General features: G+C 30.5%; 1 protein-coding gene across 1 annotated transcript in view; it reads right to left on the bottom strand.

Annotated features, from left to right (window-relative positions):
* The window catches only part of CDH19 (cadherin 19), a 73,218-nt gene that overhangs the window by 48,686 nt on the left and 4,632 nt on the right, over positions 1–19,900 (bottom strand). The window contains exons 2-3 of the mRNA XM_012748393.3: positions 11,187–11,490; positions 7,499–7,793 (exon numbers count right to left, since the gene is read on the bottom strand). Coding sequence (XP_012603847.3) covers positions 7,499–7,793; positions 11,187–11,378 — 487 coding nt within the window. The 5' untranslated portion in view covers positions 11,379–11,490. The remainder of the gene's footprint in view (positions 1–7,498; positions 7,794–11,186; positions 11,491–19,900) is intronic.

Below are 19,900 nucleotides of genomic sequence, written 5' to 3'. Positions count from 1 at the left end.
TTAATAGGGAATTCAATTTCTAGGGAAATACTTATTATTTTCTCTTATGAGTATTTTGGAACTTTTAAAATAACAGTACCAAACCTATAGAAGTAGGGTAATTCTATAAAGTTTTAGAGGTGTTCAGTGCTTCATAAGGACTACTGATAACTACTCAGGGATTCACTCTTTATATTTATGCATGTGAGAAAATATATATATGTATGTATATATACACATGTATATATGAATGCATATGTAAGTATATATGTATATATCTCTAATTAATATGGAAAAATATGCAGCATTTCTAAAACTTTAATGGATGTAGTTTTACTCAATTTGTACTCACGTTTTAGAAATATTGGCTATAAAAATCAGAAGGATTTTAGCGATGTTCAATTCTTATATCACCCTAATTATCTTTGTTTTATTTTATTCTGTTGTTTTCTATTTTCTCTTTTCTTTTTTCATTTATTATTGATATCACCTTTCACAGAATACAAATTAAACAATTTTAAATCCTCTTGAAATTTTTAAATATTTTCTAAAATTTGTGTTTCTTTAAAAAGCCAACAGACCAGCAGAGTTGTGCCAGAGGAAGTGTGCTGGGCCTCTGGGGGCCTGTAAAAAGCCAACCAAAGGAAGTAAACTGGTATATTTTACTGGTCAGTATTTTAAATCTTGCAGAAATCCTTAAGAAAAACTAGGACAAATGTTTCCAGGACAAAATGACGGAAAAATAAGAGTAAAGCAGAACTATACTGAGTAACACTGTAGACCTGATCACTACATGTTAGTACAATTGTGACAGTGTAAAGTGACCAACGGATTGCAGGTAAAAGGAAGTGAAAATAATCCTGAAGGGATATGCATATGTTGAACTGCCTCACCCTTAAATCTTATTATTCTACCATAAGACATCATCCAGTAATTAGAATTGGGTAGCTGATGACAATTCTTAAAAGTTTAAATCAGATCCTTGAAATCAAATTAGTAAGGGATGCAAACAGAGAGTGAGAAAATCTTTCTCTTGGGGACCGAAGGGTCGCAAGGTCAGCCTGTCTGTCAGAGTGGAATCACCATAACCTGATCAGAGATGGCAGAGCTATTTGGGAATGCAAAGAGCCAAGATGACTAGACTCTTGCAGCCTAAAGATCCTCTTAAATCAGTTTGCATTTATCATTGTAAGTGAACAAAAATGTAAATAGAAAAAAATATCTTAGAATCATATTGTAATTAGCAATTTATCAGTTTATTTATTCTAATAATAAACATCAAATATAATATTTAATATATTTCTATTATTATTATGGCATAGAAAGTTGATGTCATTTTCCTATATCACTCTGGAGAGATTTTTCATAACAAATTTAAAATATTAGTTCTCTCTTTCTAGCTAGTTTCTGAATCTTGACAACTTTCTATTGGAAAAGGTCTTTATGAAAATAAGTTTAAAACAATATTTGACTTTGCTCATTTTATCAGATACACTGTTTGCAGAAACTTATTGCTATGTAGATGACACAAGATATAAACATACTAAGTTCCTGAGGGGAATATAGTAATTTAATAGTCTCTGAAAACTGCATTTGTTGATATACTTTTTCATTTGTTATGACATGGAAATTTTAATGAAATGATAGCCTATTCACTAAGATAAAATATTTATTTTTAAGATTGAAAGCATTAAGAACAACATTGATAATAAAATTTCTCAATACATCAGAATTATTCTGCCATCATTGAGTAAAACCTAATGTAAGAATAGTGTAAATCTGTCTATATTGATTTATGTGGATTTTATTAATAACCAGTTCTACAGAAGACTGGATGTTTCTCAGTCAAATATTTAACATTAATAACAAAACTTTATTGGATGATATCATTTCATGTCATATAGAGTGTTTTATCCACTAGTGATTATGGGAGACACCCAAACATAAAACAGTGATAAATTATCATACATAGACCAATTTAGACATCATGTAGGCAATAGAGAAGTCAGCAAGCTATAGCAAAGACATTTCATAATTAAAGCTTACATTTATTAGAGAATACTGAACTATGGGTACCATACTTTATTATAGTGAATGCTAAGATTTAAACTGTAGATTTCAGAATGACTCATTTATATTAGTGTGTACTATTTTATTGGTTTTGAAGTGGTAATAAGGTTAATAGGTTTTTCTTACAATGGAGATATAAACTGTGGAATAGGAAAGCTATTTTTACATGCACTTTTAGTTAGAGTACACTTTAATTAATTTGGAACACATTTATTGAGAAGATGTTGACTATAATGGTCAACTCCAAAACAGCACAGATTAAATAACATTATTTTGACCCACACTCTGAATCTGTGATTATCATAACAACAAAGCAGATAGAAGATGAATTAGGTGATCGAGTGATCAAATTCATGGTAAAAACAATGGTTCCATCAGCACATTTCTCACTCCTTCACACTGAAACCTTATTTTATTAGTATTAGAAGCATTATTTATCTATAAGTACTGATTGTTCCACCCTAACTGTATTTATATTTGCAATGTAATAACTTTACAACCTAAAACCTGCAAGTAGAAGTTGGAAAATAGCTGGTATTTTCTCACTTGTCACCTTAAATGTGTAAAGTATTCTTCAATTTTTTTTTGTTTTGTTTTTCTGTCCACAATCACCTGAAAACTAGGTCATTCTTATTATTCATTCTTATTATTTTTGTGTGGCATTTTTAACATCTCTACATTTTTATAGTCTGAGATAATAATAAAATTTAATTCAAAACAAATTAGAGTGTATTTAATTAAAACTAACATTTGGAGGACTAAGAAGAACAATCTGTCCCAATCTCAATCATTTTCAACTTATGTGTCCAAAGGCATAAGGTTCATAGAATCTAATTTCAGATGTTAGGAATTTCAAAAAATGAGAACTTATATTTTTCGAAAAATAACTGAAATTAAATTTGTGTGTATTTTAAATTAATTGCATTTGATATCTCTTTTTATAATGGTTCTGCATTACAGCATATGTGTGCCATATTGATGAAAGAGATTATTAAAGAAAAATTTTTATCTGATTTTCAAAAAAAACTTGCAATTTAAAATACAATATTTTAAAATAATTGCAGAGTTCAGTATAACCCACTTTATTTGTATTTCCAATCTAAAATGCTATTGTAGTCTTTCTTAACTGTTAAATTAGTCTCACTCATAAATTACCTTTTTTGCTTTTAAAAGCATCCTAGTTTTGATAATAAAATGATCAACCTCAGTGTAAGGAATCTTAGACACTTGCTAATGTTAAAAATGATGCACTCAGTGACTACTGTTATAAAAAATCTGATGGAGGATACGTAAAGCTCCAAAGAGTGAGGATGGGTATATTTACTAAATAATATATTCTTCTTATTTTCTATAGATGGGAAATATATAAAACTAAATTTTAAAGGAGTCAAGTTTAAAATTTTCTTTTAACAAATACACATACAAACATATAGTAAAGTGCATTAACTCTAATGAGCATTCATATTATATAAGCCATAAATATTTCCTTCTTTTCTTTTTCTTTATATTTTTTTTACTGGGACCCAGGAATATTTCTTATTGCTATTTTTCACACAATGTGACCTAACTTGTTAAAGCATCATTCACTTTTAGTGGGATTTTGTACTGCAGAAAACAAATCTCCCAACTGCTTTTTAAGATCGTGTGAAGGAAGAGTTAGATGTTTAGCACAAATTTACTTTTAGATACAACTATGAATTGGCATTGGCATAATCAGCCAAAGCAGGCTTAATTGCTTATTAAACAACATACTATATCTATTTTAAATGCCACCTCTTTTCTTGATATGGCTAAAGTTTTATGTAAAAACTAGCAACTTTATTGAAAGGCAATATTTTGGCTTTGACACGCTGCTATTCAGTTACAACCGAAAGGACATAAAAATGAACATGCAGCTTCTGCACTGAAAAATTTTAGAATGATAAGTCACTATTTAGCAATTACCTGCAGCACCTTGGGTCACTATGTTCTTCAACCCACACTCGTGGAGTCTCTTCGGATTTTACATCTCCTGATATCCTTTATTCATATCCCAAAGCAGTCTATTCACTTATATAGCATTTTTATCCATCCATGCACCCATTCATTTATTTAGTAGATCATTCCAGACATCAGGTGCTGTGTGACTCCTGGCCTAATAGATCTTACAATTATTTGTGGAAGAAAGATAATAACTTTGCAAATCCAAAGTGACAAGTGGGAAAACATCATGGTTTACCTCAGTTTCAATTGAAAGTTCTAGTTTGAAAGTAATTGCATTTCAAATACAAATGTAATCAGTAAAAGCTGATCATTACTTGTAAATAAATGTGTGTTTAATAAACAAGTACTTTGCAATTTTCTTGATTTTTTCCAAACCAAATTCTAAGTTTAAAGTCCAGATTGAAATATGATCATAGACAGCTGATTCTAATACAACAGAAATGTATTTTTAAAAGACAACAAATAATAAAATATGTGCAATAGTTGCTTTTTGAAGAACAAAGTAGTTGGGTAAGGAATTTGGAAGCAAGGTCAATACTCAAGAATCCATTAAATGGCCATGGACATAGAAAAAAAGATGAAGAATTAAGGATATAGTTGGTAAAAAAATTCACAGTATTCATTAACTAAATATTGAGATTGAGGAAAAAAGAGAATCATATATAATTTTGTTATTTGATTTTTTAACCTCTCAACAAAGTCAACAAAAATGCAGGAATGCTTCAGAGGGAAACCATTAGTTAAAAGGCTGACAGAACATTAGGAATACTTTATTTCATATTAGACAACATTTCTGATAGCAACTGACAACTGCTCTGTTGACTCCTTCCTCTCATGGAAAGGTTTAAGAAGTGCTTGTCGATTTGTGTATGATTCCATACAAAGCTTGAACCCTAACTGGCACTCCCCCAGGAAGTATTGACTAGATAATCTGTACAAGTATCTCAAATTGCAGTGCACAAAAAGAGCTGTGATAGTGTACACCAAACCATGTTTTGTAATCTCTATTAAATCACCCACAGTGGAACTGTACTGACACTGTGATTCCAATAATGTACAAACAATAATTTCTTTGTGGGTTCACTACCCAACTCTCTAAAATGGCAGTTTTATACCTCCTCTTCTCTAAGATTATACTCCTTTGTTCTCAATTAGTATATTTGTATCATAATTCACTGATAAAATAGAAGCAAACACTTACTAACTTACTGGTTATGAACCAGTATGTCAGCCTATTTGAATCTCTCCTTTCTACTTGTGCCCTCGATTCCAAGACTCTTTCTTTTTTTAAGAATAGTTTAATATAATAGCAGCTATATTCCTTTCTTTTGCATCAAAATATTCTTCTTTTGGATCATTCCCTATAGTATATAAGTATATAAGTGTGATTAAATTTCCCATCTTAATAAATAAATAGCAATAGACCAACAAAAAATCCTCTTGACATGATCTCCCTCTAACTAGTGTCTCACATCTGTATTTTTCTCTCTGTATCATAACACTTCTTAAACACTTCTTAAAGTGTTATGCCACATTGTTGGCTGAATTCACTGTTCCTTCCTCTTCTTCCATTTATGACATAGAATAGTCTCCAGTGTGTATTTGTGCAATAGCACAAGTTAAACTAAACTCTTCTTATCAAAATCGTCAGAGATCTTCACTTTGCCAAATCAAAAGTCACTACTCTGTTTTGAGTTTCTTCAAACTCATAACAGCATTCCACACATTTAGAATATCTCTTCTTTTGCAACGTCGTTTCTCATGTTTTTCTCTTCTTCATGCTATCACTGGCCAATTCCAATTTGCCAGCCAACATCCTTTCTGCCTAACAGTCAAGTCAGGCTGGATGCTTTTCTCTTCCGTAGCTACATTCTCTGCCAAAGGGATGGCATCCATGCCATGCCTCACACACTTGCTATGTGTCAACAACTCCTTTATTGGTATATGTAATCCTGAGCACTGTGTGGAAGAATTTTCCTAGCGAATGGTGTGGCTAACCTCTTTGAATTATTCCTAAATATCACCTCCTAAAATGTCCCTCTTTCCTTCAGGCAATTAATCATCATCACACTTCACTCATACTTAACACTTAAATAACCTACCTTATCAAATATTACCCTGTTTATTTAAAATGAGTTATTCTTGTTTGTGTATTATAACTAAAATATAAGTTTCATATTAACAATTAACTCCTGCATCTCTTTTATAATTCGATCCCTAGTTCCAAGAAAGATTCCTGGCACAAATTAGGTCCATAATATACAACTGTTGAGAAAGAAAGAGGAGGAGGAAGACGGGTAGGAGAACAAAGACAGGGAATAAGGAGATAGAGGAGGAGATAATAAAGAGAAGGAGGACAAGGTGGAGATAGAGGACAATAGGAATGGAGGGAGAAGGAAGAACAACTGTGTCTTTGCCCAGCTACCAAAATAGAATAATTTTAAAGTGCTATTTACATCTAATGATAATTTGTCCTGATATATATTACACAGGCAAATTTGTTTACGCTGCAGTTAAATACCTATGTGTTCAAAACAATGTAAACCAGCATCTTTAAATTTCTACCTGAAATGTTAAAAAATGAAGAATAAGGAAAATATATGACAGAATATCTATTTTTGGAATTATTGACTAATGAATTGAATATTTAGGTAATGCAGTTTTGAAGAATGTTAGCATAATTTAAAATTACCATTATTGAATTACATTTATTTGTCACAGTAAAACAAATCTTTGAATTAAATTTTATCATGTATTATGCTATCAAAATTATTTGAGTGAATAAATGAGAGGAGAAATTTTGCATAACGATTATTCCTGCACCTCTGCCCCCCACCCAGTAAAAAATTATTTCTGACTTCTAAGGCAATCAATTCTTATATCTTATGGAAATCATTCTTTTCTGAATATATTATATTTAAAACATTAATAACATTAACATTAGGCTTTAAAAAGGAACTTGAAATGAACACAGCCACACATAGGTGTTCAACTATTTTGTTTTCTTTTCAGTCGTCTTGTTTCATGATTTTGATGCATACAGTTGTTTTCATCTTAAAAATTGGTTTCTTCTATTTCTACATGCATATCTTGCAGGATTATCATTTTTCCTTTTTTGAGATACAAAGGTATATTTTGTTTTGAAAAATAAATTCTTATATTTAAAGAACTAGTAAATAAGCATGCTAAAAAATTTTATGAATTGCTCAAATAAACATATCTAGACTTTTTCTTCTATTGCTTTGAAGATTAGATGACATTTTAATAAAACAATTTATTAATGTATATATGATTATTTTACAAAAATTTAATGCATAGTCTAAGTTTTCAAATATTTTACTTAAACACATTTGTAGAAGAAAGTACTAGTGTAGAGCTTTAAATAATTCATTTCCAAAATATATGCTTGAAATTTTAAATCTGTTTTCATTGTTAATATGTCTTTGATGTAAATAATATGCAATACCTTCTGGAGACATCTCTGGTACAATGGCCTCATAAGGTTCATCTAGGAATTTTGGTTCATTGTCATTGATATCCGAAACTCTGATGACAAACTCAGACTCAGGTTCCACAGCCCTTCCAGTAGTGATGTCTATTACCTGGGCTCTTAGGATGTACAGGGATCGTTCTTCTCTATCAAGCTTCTGTACAGCATATATGTCACCTGTTCTTTCATCAATGGTAAAAATACTTTCAGCTCCATCTCCCAAAAGTTTGTACTGGAAAGAGTTGTTTCCATTGTCTAAATCAGATCTTAGCTGCAAATGCACAGAGGGATAATTTAGTTTCTACACATCTGAAATGGACATATCAAATTTAAATTTTATTTTCATGTATGTTAATTATTCCCAAAGTTAATAATTCTGTATAATTTCCACGGTATATTAAATAAGGTTAAATATAATTTCAAAATTAAAATTTATCACCAGGCAGAGGAAAATGTCTGAATTTTCAACGTAAAGAACTGTACAAATTTTATTACTCTCAACAGATGATTCTAATTACAAACTATAATAACTGAAAAATAAAGCCTCTTTAATAAATTATGCACAACATATTTGGTTTAAGTTTGATTTATGATTACATTGTTAGTCAATAAAACCATATTCTCAAATATTTATATTAGGTTAGGACTTGAAGACAGATAAGAAAATAATAATCTAAGTGTATTTAGACAGTGACATTCTGTCCTCTGGCTGAAAATAATAGAAAACATGAAAATATTAGAAAGAAAATTAGAGAGTATAATGAGAAGATAATAATATCAACATTCTATTGGGTATTTAACATATGCCACAATATCCATAATTTGCTTTATATTAGTGTTTTCAAGTACCAGTCAAAACAATATTGTGAAATACATATTATTTCATACATGATGAATGCATATGATATACATATATGAGATAATCACTATTTCTATACAGAAGAAAATAGAGACTCTGAAAATCTTACGAGCTTTTCCAGAGTCTCTTGGTTTTTGTGTAGATTTGTGATGTAGACCACAGGGCCTTTAATTCCAGATCCTCCCCAAATAACAACTAAATAAAACATGATCGTTAGCCCTTGATTTTTAGCCAGACGATATAATCCTCTTTCTTGTCAACATATTCTACTTAATTCTCAAATATGTTTTTCCTATGCTCTTATTCTTTTATTTTTTAAAAAACAAAGTAGATTTGTTCATTATTCATAGTGTTGATTATTTATAATTTTGAATACACATGTAAAAAACAAGTATAATTTTGATGTAGTTAAATTAGTTGCATGGTTTTTCATATCTAAATTATTTCTACATAAGAGAGGATACATGCCAGGATCCTCTAATTATTGCAAATCCATGTCTTCTTGATTCACCATTTATGAATATATTCTTCTTCAAAGTTAAAAGACTCTCTGAAAGTTTACAAACCATGAAATACAGTCCTAAACAAATTCATAACTTTTCTGATGGCTCAAGTTATAACTTAGTGTTATGAACTAATTAATACATTTTAATGTGATTGTGTTTGTAATTGTGAATGTAATTAATACATTTTCTATGTGATTGTGGAAAAATTCTGAAGATACTTAATGAATTTAGCACTTTGTAATGTGTTGAATATCAGTGCTATGTAATGAAAGAAACAAATTGAGAAAAATAAAATCCAGGTTGACTTTCTGCTTATAGCTCTTTAAATTTGATAGTCCTCAATTATTCTTAAAATAAAAAGGAATTATCTATGCCATGATGTTAAGAAACTAAGGAAAACAATTCCAATCAATATATTAAATGAGCAATGAATGGTCCATATTTTAAAAATGACATCATTTCAATATATTTTGAGAATGTATTCAATAGCAGAATTAAGATATATTAAATTCAGTAATGAATAAATGTATCCCAAGCATATGCACAGTGTAATTTTCAAAGACTAGTAAGCTCAATATTTTTAAGAGCCAGATAAAAGGTGAAAAAACAACCCAAAAAAAGTGTACTTGAATACCTGTCTCTTCCTCTCACAAAACACATATGCTAAACATATTTTAATTTCATGGACCGTAGTATTACAAAATTTTCTATACTTCTACTCAAAGAATATTTTCTGAAGAAGGCGGCTACTATCAATTTTGCAAACCAGTATCACTTTACATTCTCACTTCATTATACTTTCCAATTTTCATTTCTTTTAACAAATGGATGAAAGGGAGAGTTATCTTGGACACATCAGCCACATTTTATTTTTAGTAGCTCTTTAATTACAAGCACCTAAACATTCATTATTGTTCTCTTTTAAACCAGTTATCTGTATGGTGTTTAAGCCTAATGAGTTTGTGTAGAGGGAAAACATCTGTGATAGCATTTTCATGAATATTTTTATAGAATGAAAAAATAGGTCAAACCAATCACTATGTGAAATGAAGTAGCAGGAGATTTGTGTAGGAAGTAGAAACAAACTAGAAAATGTGACAGCCCCAGAGTTAGTTTTGTCCCAATTGCGTTGATGCACTTCCCTGCAACACCTTATTTACTAAAAGTAACCAGCTCATCTTAGCCTGTCACCCCATTCAGTGATGGGAGAGCATATGGTGCTCTGTGGAGTCCATTATAAGAATGGCTGGCGAGACTCCTATTCGCCTGGCAGACACTTAACCGTGGACCTCATTGGTGCCACCCGTGCATGTGATTCACCTGCAATCATCTTAGAAAGGAATGAGAAATATCATTTATAATAGATGTGTGGTGCACACACACACTCTCTCTCATATGTTTTGAAACCTGTTTGCCTAAAATCATAACCTGAAGTATAAGGAATAATTATCTTTGTTGAATGTACACATATACATTTGGCTGATAGGATAGGTGAACTTTATGGAATCCAGACACCATTTTAACACCGTAGCTTTCCTGAAAGGGCTAGAAAAGAGAGTTAATAAATTTTGAGTGCTTCACCCTTTGGGCCCAATTAAATTTTAGTGCCAGTTAATTAGCGGTTAAACTTATTTCAGTTCATTCATCTAGAGAAAGAGCCATAGAGAAAAGGACACGATATTGTAATTACCTCCATTTAAAGAAAACCAAATAATAAAATAAAAATCAAAAACATAAATAGGGGATGTTCTGTCTCATTAAGGAATTATTCTTAAAATATATTCTTCTAAGAAAGTGAAGATAATTATTCCTTATACTTTCACTTTACTAATCAAATAAACTGTGTAGGCTTCTGAAACTACTTAACTGTGAAAAGATATGGTATTAATCTGCTTCATTAAAAATGAATGAGGGGTAAATCAACAGCTACTTAGCATAACAGAAAATCAAGTTAAATACTTTTCGTAAATGTAAATGATATTTGTCTCAGTGTGGCTGCTTTGATCCATTGCCAAAAATAACACCATCAAATTTCCAGATGTTGATAAATGAAGGCTGGATTTTCATACAGGAGCCTAAAGTGAAATTTAAAAATAGGAGCTATCCCTCTTTATCCTTCTCAAGTTTTTAGTGGATGTTTTAGGTGCTTGTGAATCTGAATCAATTAATTGTGCCGGTGTATGAGAATTTCTAATGGTTCCACTGAGAAAATTCAGAACTCATCAAATGCCAAAACTTCCCCAATGCATTTATTTACATTGTTCTGCTATTTATAGTAACACTTCTAGAAAATAAGCACCTGGCCTATGTGATGAGTTGTATTTATTTCTTCTGGCACAAAAAACTGATTCCACACCCAGCCACGCTTCACTCTCAAATGAGATCCCAATGGCTGCTTAGCTTTCTCAGTTCTCAAGTTTTCTGTTGCTATAAGGCAAGGCCATAGGAGAGTCATTTCCAACATGAAAAGTAGCAGTAAACAACTATTCATTCTGATGACTCTTTTTATTCCAATTGTTACTCTTCAGAAGAAACAGGGTGACGCAAACAAAAATCTTCTCTTCCTTTATAGTCTCTTTTGCTCTTGCATATCTTTTGTATTCCTAAAGCATAAGAAACAAGATAAAATTTGACATTTTAAAATAACATTTTCTCACATAATTACTAAGACAGGTAACAATTTTTGCATCTGAAAAAAATGGAATGAAAATATACATTTAATTTATCTACCAATTAAGCTAGTTAATTATATTTTAGGCTCAGCAATAATTTGATTAGAATAATTATAAATTTCTGCTCAGGCACTGTTCATTTTAAACTGCAGTCATAAATCTGCCTGAAGGTTGAAAAATTGCTCTGGGACTCTACTGGATTGACAACTGACATTGAGATTGAATTTTTTTTTTTTTTTATTTGACTTGCTTACTTTCTCCTTTCCATCTCAGTAAAACTCAAACTATCTTGTTAAAGCAACAGTCAAGACAGGAGGAACAAAATCACATATTTTTCCTCTTTTTATTTAGTAGAAATAAGGTTTCTCATTCGATTTCCCAAATTATAATATTTTGTATAGTTAATTAAATGGACAGCTTAAAACCTGGGGGATTTAATAACCCATAATACTTATGCTATCAAACACTCTGAATAAAAAGCCTGTGTAAGATATTTACTCTTCTGTGATTTTAAAGATATGAGAAAGAAGTGTTTTTCATCTTAACAACTACAAAAAGACCATTTTTAGATAATGAATACAAAATCATAGTGCCAGAATAAAATGACTGAGTGTTTATAATATGTAAGACGATATGAAAAATATCTTAGCTGTCTTCTGGTATTTAAATATTAAAACAAAAAACTCTGCCTACTGAGTTTTACATTTGAATCTTAACTGTTTACCTGAGCCTGACCTTACCAACTACCTCTGGTCATGATTGGTAATTCTCAACCTTATGTGTAACTCAATAGCTTTGTATTTGCCACATCTACATACAACAAAATTTGATTTATTTCTTTGGCTGCCATGGTGAGAAATAATTTTGTGAGATCCACAATGAAGTTTAAGCCACGTAATCAACACAAAAACCATAAAGTCCCATATTAGAAGTTTTTCTGCGTGATTGTGTTTTGAATCTTCTGCATGCATTCTTGAGCATCCCCATAGAGATTTTTTAGGTCTTTGGCTCTTGTTAAGAAGAGTTGTTAAAAAACACCTAATTAAGAAAGAACACAGGGATTCTGTGGTCCCTATGTAGCCCCTTCCAGCAGATATATTCCTTGTTACAAGTTTACTTAATGAAGGTCATAAAGAATTCCGCTAAGGTGAAAATTAAAGATGAATTTCATCCTAATGTTAAATATTTGAAATTCAAATAATGTCTGTTCTTTAGAAATGCTAAAATATATACTTTTGATAGCTGGTGAATAATATTTGGAGCAAGTATAATTTTCCTCATGAAAAGATATTTTGTGTAAGTTTTCAAAATTATCACCAATACTGATATGAATTGCATTTGTCATATTTTAATGACTAACATTTTTGTTAACTTTATATTATGATGTTATCATACATCTAAAAATAGATAAAATAATATAATGAATACTTATGCATCATTACTCAATTTCATTTCTTTTTCCTTTAATTATCATAGCCAACCCTATGTCATCTATACACATGCCCATTTTTTATATTAAAACAAATTTCAAGTATCATTGTACTTATATTGGTTGATTATTCTTTTATTCTTCACCTGTGTTTAACATATACTTATTAAAGCAACAACAAAAATAACTGCATTGTAATTTTAAATCAAAATGTTGGAAAAATAAGTGTTTTAATACCAGCTATTGATGTAAATTTACAAAAAGCAGAACTTTTATACGATGCTAATGAAATTGAAAATTTGGACACCATTTTGGTGAATAATTTGGCCAAATGCAATGGAGCTAAAATGTGTTTAATTTATAAAATAGCAGTTTATTTCACTGTTTTATTCATAGAGGGATGTTTAAATTTGTCTACTAGGAGGCAAGTATAAATTGAATAAATTGGAAAAATATGAAAAAAGTTTAAATTAGGATATGATATAATGCCAATTATGTAAGTGTTTCAGAAATACAAGCCAATGTCCTATAATACTCTTGACATAAAGCAATTTTGTAAAATAATAAGTCTAGACACACAAAATTTATTATAATAGTTATCATAGTAGTTGGAAGTGAAATTGGTTTAAAAGCTGAAGTTGAAAAAACACCTGACACATTTTCTCTCTAAGACAATCTAAAGTAAATATGTCAAGTAATAATACTCATTAAATCTGGGTGATTTTGCTGTTATTTTTTTCTGATTAAATATATGTTTGTAATATTTCACAATTAAATTTAAAATTCAAAGTTAAATATCATTTTATAACTCTAAAATATAACAGAGTAGACATGAAAACCCTTTAATCTGAACTTCCTAATTAAAAAAATTAAGAAAACTTAATGAAGTGATAGCCATAGTTATATCTAAATGATGAAATATTGTGGCTTTGTTTATACTCTTCTATATTCCAAACTTTCTACAATGGTCATACATTTCAGGGGAAGGAAAATGTTTCAAATAATGGTTCATTTTTGATTGAAGACTGGTGGCAGCTGTCAGCAATGCTAGACTGAAAAACACTCTGGGCTGAGTTCAGGCAAATAAGGAAAAATGCTATCAATTAGTTATGTTTGAAATGGGCTCTGGAGAAAACAGGAGTGGCAATTCTGCCCTGCATTTGCAATCCTGATTATATTTTCCAATCAGATGAATACATTAATAAAAACCTATGTAATATTTCAATATGAAAAAAATGTCAATATTGTATCTCATGTTACATTTGTTCTCTTATTCCTAGGTATTAGTACCTAGGCATATTAATAAATATATTTATTAAATAAGGCATGGATTATAGTATATTTCAAAATACACAATTCATAAAAATAAAAAGGCATTATATTAGCACAATATAGATAATAAAATAATTGTATTAATATTTAAATTACACTATCTCCAGAAGTCGGATTAACATATTATGTCCAAGCAAACTCATATGATTTTAGTATTTAAAAGTATATTTCACAGATGAAGAGACTTATATTAAGAAATTTCAAAGTTAACTGCCCAATATCAAATATCTATTTGTAAATATAAGTAGTAATGGGAACTTGTTCTTAAAGACATCAAGTGTACGATACACACCCAGGTTTACTGAAAGGAAGAAAGAAAATGCATTGGTACCTAACATCATGATATCTATCACTGGTAGTTCACTTCATTTACGTTACATGAAGATCAATGCATTTTAACAGTTGGGCCATGTTGAAATGACATATTTCTATCATCTCCTTTTAGGACGTATTTTTCCCTTGTTCTAAAGATTCTTGAGGTCAAAAATAAAAAGAGAAGAACAAGTCAAAATGATGGATTTAGTGGCTGTGTGGAGGAAGATAAATGTTGAAGTTGGGAAATATGGATGGGATAAATATAGAAACTTAATCCCATTTGTGATCTCTCGAAAATCAAAGGGAATTTGGCAGCCTTCTAGAGTGACATTATACATAAAGACTTTGAAATGGCTTTCTTAGAACCACTTAGAAAGAACTGTAGAAAGAATGTGAGAAGGAAGTGAGAAGGAAGCAATATTTGGGGCCCCAAATTGTAACAAACCATGTACCAACTCTTTCTCTTAAATCATTCATACCACAGAACCAAAAGATAAAAGATCTTTATCTGTTTCCTTTATGAACTCTCATTAAGCATATAATTTGCATAGTTACTATCACAAAAAAAGCCCTGTGAGACAGCTACAGCAATATAGAGTCAGAATTCCTGTACAAGAGTCTCTGATGTCTTCTTTGGTGTTACCTTCCCCATTCACTATTGATGTGATGCCCTAAAATGTGTAGCAATGTTTGCCATTCCATTTGTGGGCTGAATACCATGAACTCTATTCTTGAGCAGTGGCAGAGAACTGTGGATTAATGAGCAGCATATTTGTAGTGCTAAACACTGACAATATCGAGCCTGAGTGTGAAAAATATTCTAGAATGAAAAGAGATAAATTCCAGTTGATGAAATACAGGCTGGCAAAATATCATTGTTTTAAATTCAGTATTTCATTTTTTCTTCCATTCCACAAGCTACCAAATTTGACAAAATTTGTCCCACCATGATTTGTCATCATTTTGAAGCTAAATCTTTGTATGCCTCTATATTGAAGATTTGCCTAAAACACCTTAATATGTATAGATCTTATGTCTGTTATGTCTTTACCATCTTTGTAGTCTTATTTTAATTTAGCCATTGCGTATCCACAGGCTACTTCTTATTTTCCTGTGTGAATGCAGTCAACCCTGTAATATTTGTCTTTTATTGTTATTGTGAAAATGTATAACACAAATATGTTTTATTTCTAACATCTAAACAAGTATTCTATCACTTAGACTACTTCAGAAGGTAACCCCAGATATATGTCTATATTTTTAGTTTTATTGTGTAACTGAAAAACATGGTAAACTCTTTCAATACTCCAAATGTACTTATTCATTTGGAGAAAAAACATAAAATTGGTCTCACAGTTGAAGAAAAAAAACAAGCAAATAAAAACATTTAAAAATTCATATTAATGTAATATTATTCAGCCACCATTAAATTTGGTGCTGCAAAATCATTTTGTTAGGTGAAAGAAAGAAATTAAATACATGCAAAGTTATTCTTTTAATTGAAGGAAAAAATGTAGACAAATGTAGAGAGTAAGGTCTGAAAGGCTATGCCTTAAAATACAGGTGGAAATCATCTTTGAATTGAGGAATTATAATGAATTAAAATTTTCCTCATGTGTATTTGTACGTTTTAATATTTATTCCATTATTATGTATACGCATACATTTATAATAAAATATAAGCTTATTGTATATAAATAAATGACATTTGGCACCATAGTAAAAATCAAGAGATTTATTCTCTACTGACCCTGGGATTATTCTTCCAAATATGTTGAGAAGAACATGTTCTTCTAAGAGCAGTTCAGCGGAGTTAAGAATACCACATGTGGAGCAAGGATGATTTAATAACCAAACCACGTTTACCACCTACTAGTATCATGACCTTGGGCAAATGGCTTGACCTCTGGGTCCCTCCATTTCTCACGTGGAAATTGGGGATAATAATTGTGCCTATCCAAAGGGGTTGTGCTCTTGATGAAATGAGTTGCTGAACCCAGAATATATATAATAATATGCTATATTCAGTGTTCTTAGTAAACTACATGAAAATAGCTATCAATAGATAAGTGGTGGTAAAGATCTAGTGATTTCTGTATTCCTCAACTTTGAAATTTTCAGCTATTTTCATTTCTGCAAACAATATATAGATATGAATAAACTTTATAAATGACTATTACAAAAATAGTTTGGAATATATTTTTCCCTTAATGCATGTGTTACACATATATTTTCAAATGATTTGAATGTCATCATTTTTTTTCTAAGCATGGTTAAGTGACTATGACAAATAAACATCATCATGCTTGAAGTTATACATATTGCATGGGACATATATAAGCTGAAAATGATCCCAGTGTGACTCAGAACAATTATGTTTTCAAAGAAGACTAATTATGACTTAAGGGATGAAAATATTATAATCTATGCACTTATACAGTTTGAAACTGAATCTAATTAGAAATTATCTTTTCTATGAACTCTTCTTGGTTCCATAAAGCTAATTATTCCATCTGTGAAGACTTATAAAAATATAATGTATTCTGGAAGGCTTGTGGAAAGCTGAAATATTGAGCTCAACTAAGCCCAGCTTCTCATAGAGAAAAACAGATGGCAATCAATATAATGTCTCCAAATTTGGAAAACCATTGAGCAGGCTAGGAAAAAATGATATATAATCAGACTTAAAATTTCTGGTTATCAGAGTGAAATTGTTACAGAAAAAAAGAAAAACTCTTAAAATAAAGGTTTTTGTAAAGGCTTAGTGTAAAACAAACAGTAAAATGCATCTCTTAGGACCCTAAGTAGTAATTTATTACAGAGGAAGTATTAGAGACTCTTCCCCTTTCTTTCTTCTAATTTGAGGGATTCTTTATAAGAAGAAAAAAAACATGAAGCTATGAAGTCTCTATTAACAGTCTTACTCTCTTCTGTAAGCACCTCTCATAGTACCTTATACGGCAGTAACATGGATGGTCAGTAGCAGGTTTTAGACTATACATTGAAGCCTATTTTCTATGATATAAACATTGTCCCAGTATTCATTTCAAAAAGGTATTCTATATATTTTTTTATTTTATTTAAGTCCTTGTCTATTTAATTAAACAAAGAAGCAAGGAAATTAATACCAGAAAAATGTTAGGTAAAAATAAAAATTCCCTTATTGAACTGTTCTTACTGAACTATCTTTGGAAAACTATATTATCTATTGTCTTATTTCCCATTTCAATGAACTAATTCATTTGTCTTGCAATAATTCTATGGTATATGTCTTATTAATGTTTCTATTTTGTAACTGCTACAGTGATCACATAGAGAAGAAGTAACTTGACTTAGCTATAGAATAATTGATGGGGCTAGAATTAAGTTAAAGCATTTTGTTTTCTCTATAGCCAATACCTTTAACCAATGTTCTTGCAGGAACCATTTTCTGGAATATGTATGTCTTTAAAAGAAAAAAAAAATAGAGATGTGTAGAAGTTTGCCAGGGTTTATTTCTGGAAAAGTGGATTCCAAAATTTTCATATTTTATACTCCTACCAGAAAAAATGCAGAGGGTGAATTTGAAATATGTGTATGTGAATTTATATACTAATGATTCACATCCACAACTTTTACCATTATATAAAGTTTTTCCTAAAATGTGCTGAAAATTGAAATAATAGTTTCAATGTAAAATAATAGTTTAGCATAAATATAAATGGAATTTCTCATATTTTTTTACACAGCTGTTTTGTGCATCTCCTATGTCACAGAAACAATTCTTTGAAGGCTGGCCTGCAAAGTGAAGGAATATAGCATAACCCTTTTGGCTATTACACATTCCTGTCTCCTCCTTATCCTGTTTTAGGTCCATCATTTTCTCTTTCTTCAAGAGGATAAATTGATTATTACTTTATTGCTGTAATCATGCGGTAGTAAATTTCTATTTGCCAAAGTATAGCTAGAATATATGAGTATTGGGGGGGGGCAAGGGCAATATACACAGCATTTGTACCCCCATAACATGCTGAAGTAAAAATAAATAAATCAAATAAAAAATATATGGATATTATCAATAGTACAGATTGAGAATATGTGACAGCAAACAAAGATATGTCATGAAGTAAATAATTAGATCAAGTGAACTATATAATTGTAATCTTAATTTTTTCAGTATATTAACTATTAAAAGTTTCATTTTATAGCATTAAATCAGTGTTGACCATTCAGTAGAATCCATACAATATATACAGATTTGTACCTTATCTAATAATATGATACGTTCATGACACCAAAGTACTTAAACACTCTCAGACTTTCTTCAACTGCAAAATGATGTAACAAAGTGATATAACCTGTAGATCTTCTGTGATTAGTCATCAAGACAGGAGATTTGCTAGTGGCTGGGAGTTCAAGACCAGCATAGTCAACCTAACAAGACCCCCATTTCCACAAAAATTAGAAATGTTAGCTGGGCATGGTGGCACACTCCTGTAATCTCAGCTATTTAGGAGGCTGAGGCATGAGGATCACTTAAGCCCAGAAGTCTGAGATTGCAGTGATCTATGGTGATGTCACTGCACTCTACTCCAGGCAACAGAACAAGACCCCATCTCAAAAACAATTTTTTTGATTAACAAAACTGAAACTATACTTGGAACATATCAAATGTTTAATAAAAGTAGTTACTATGTCACAAAAACATGCAATTTATTTAAATATTTATAATCCTAGACTTTTTTCAGTAAATTCTTATTCATCTGTTCCCTGATTCCCCACTGCTACAAGAATCATCAAAGGATTAGCTCTCAATATAAATGTTCAAATCATGCAGGAAAGAGCTCCTGTCAGAGCAGTAGAAAACAGGAAATATTTGCTCCTGGTCATTTATAAATGATTTCAGCCTTATAGACCCAAGGCATGGTTTCTATTATGTGAACATTTAGGATTTAGCAATAGACAGAATAGAAATGTCTCATATATATGTATAAGACCTCAAAAAGTTCAGAAATATCAGAAACTTAAAACCCTTACCATGCAGTGCCACTGTCCCATCCAAATAATTTTAAAAAATTGATTTTTAACAACTTACAAATTAAACCCTATTTACGTACCTACCTTCCTGATTCTTTATTTTAAATGAAGAAATATATGTCCTTGAGTGAAAAGCCATAATGATATTCGGTGACTATTAAATCTTAGGGTTCCATTCTTAAGACCATTTTTTGCTCATTCTAAACATGAACTAATATCTCCAGATTTTATGGTTTTAATTAATATCTA

Source organism: Microcebus murinus, chromosome 17 (assembly GCF_040939455.1).
Source record: "Microcebus murinus isolate Inina chromosome 17, M.murinus_Inina_mat1.0, whole genome shotgun sequence".
Classification (NCBI taxonomy): Eukaryota; Metazoa; Chordata; class Mammalia; order Primates; family Cheirogaleidae; genus Microcebus; species Microcebus murinus.
The sequence above is the reverse complement of the archived record's forward strand: the minus strand, read 5'-3'. Positions and strand labels throughout refer to the sequence as shown.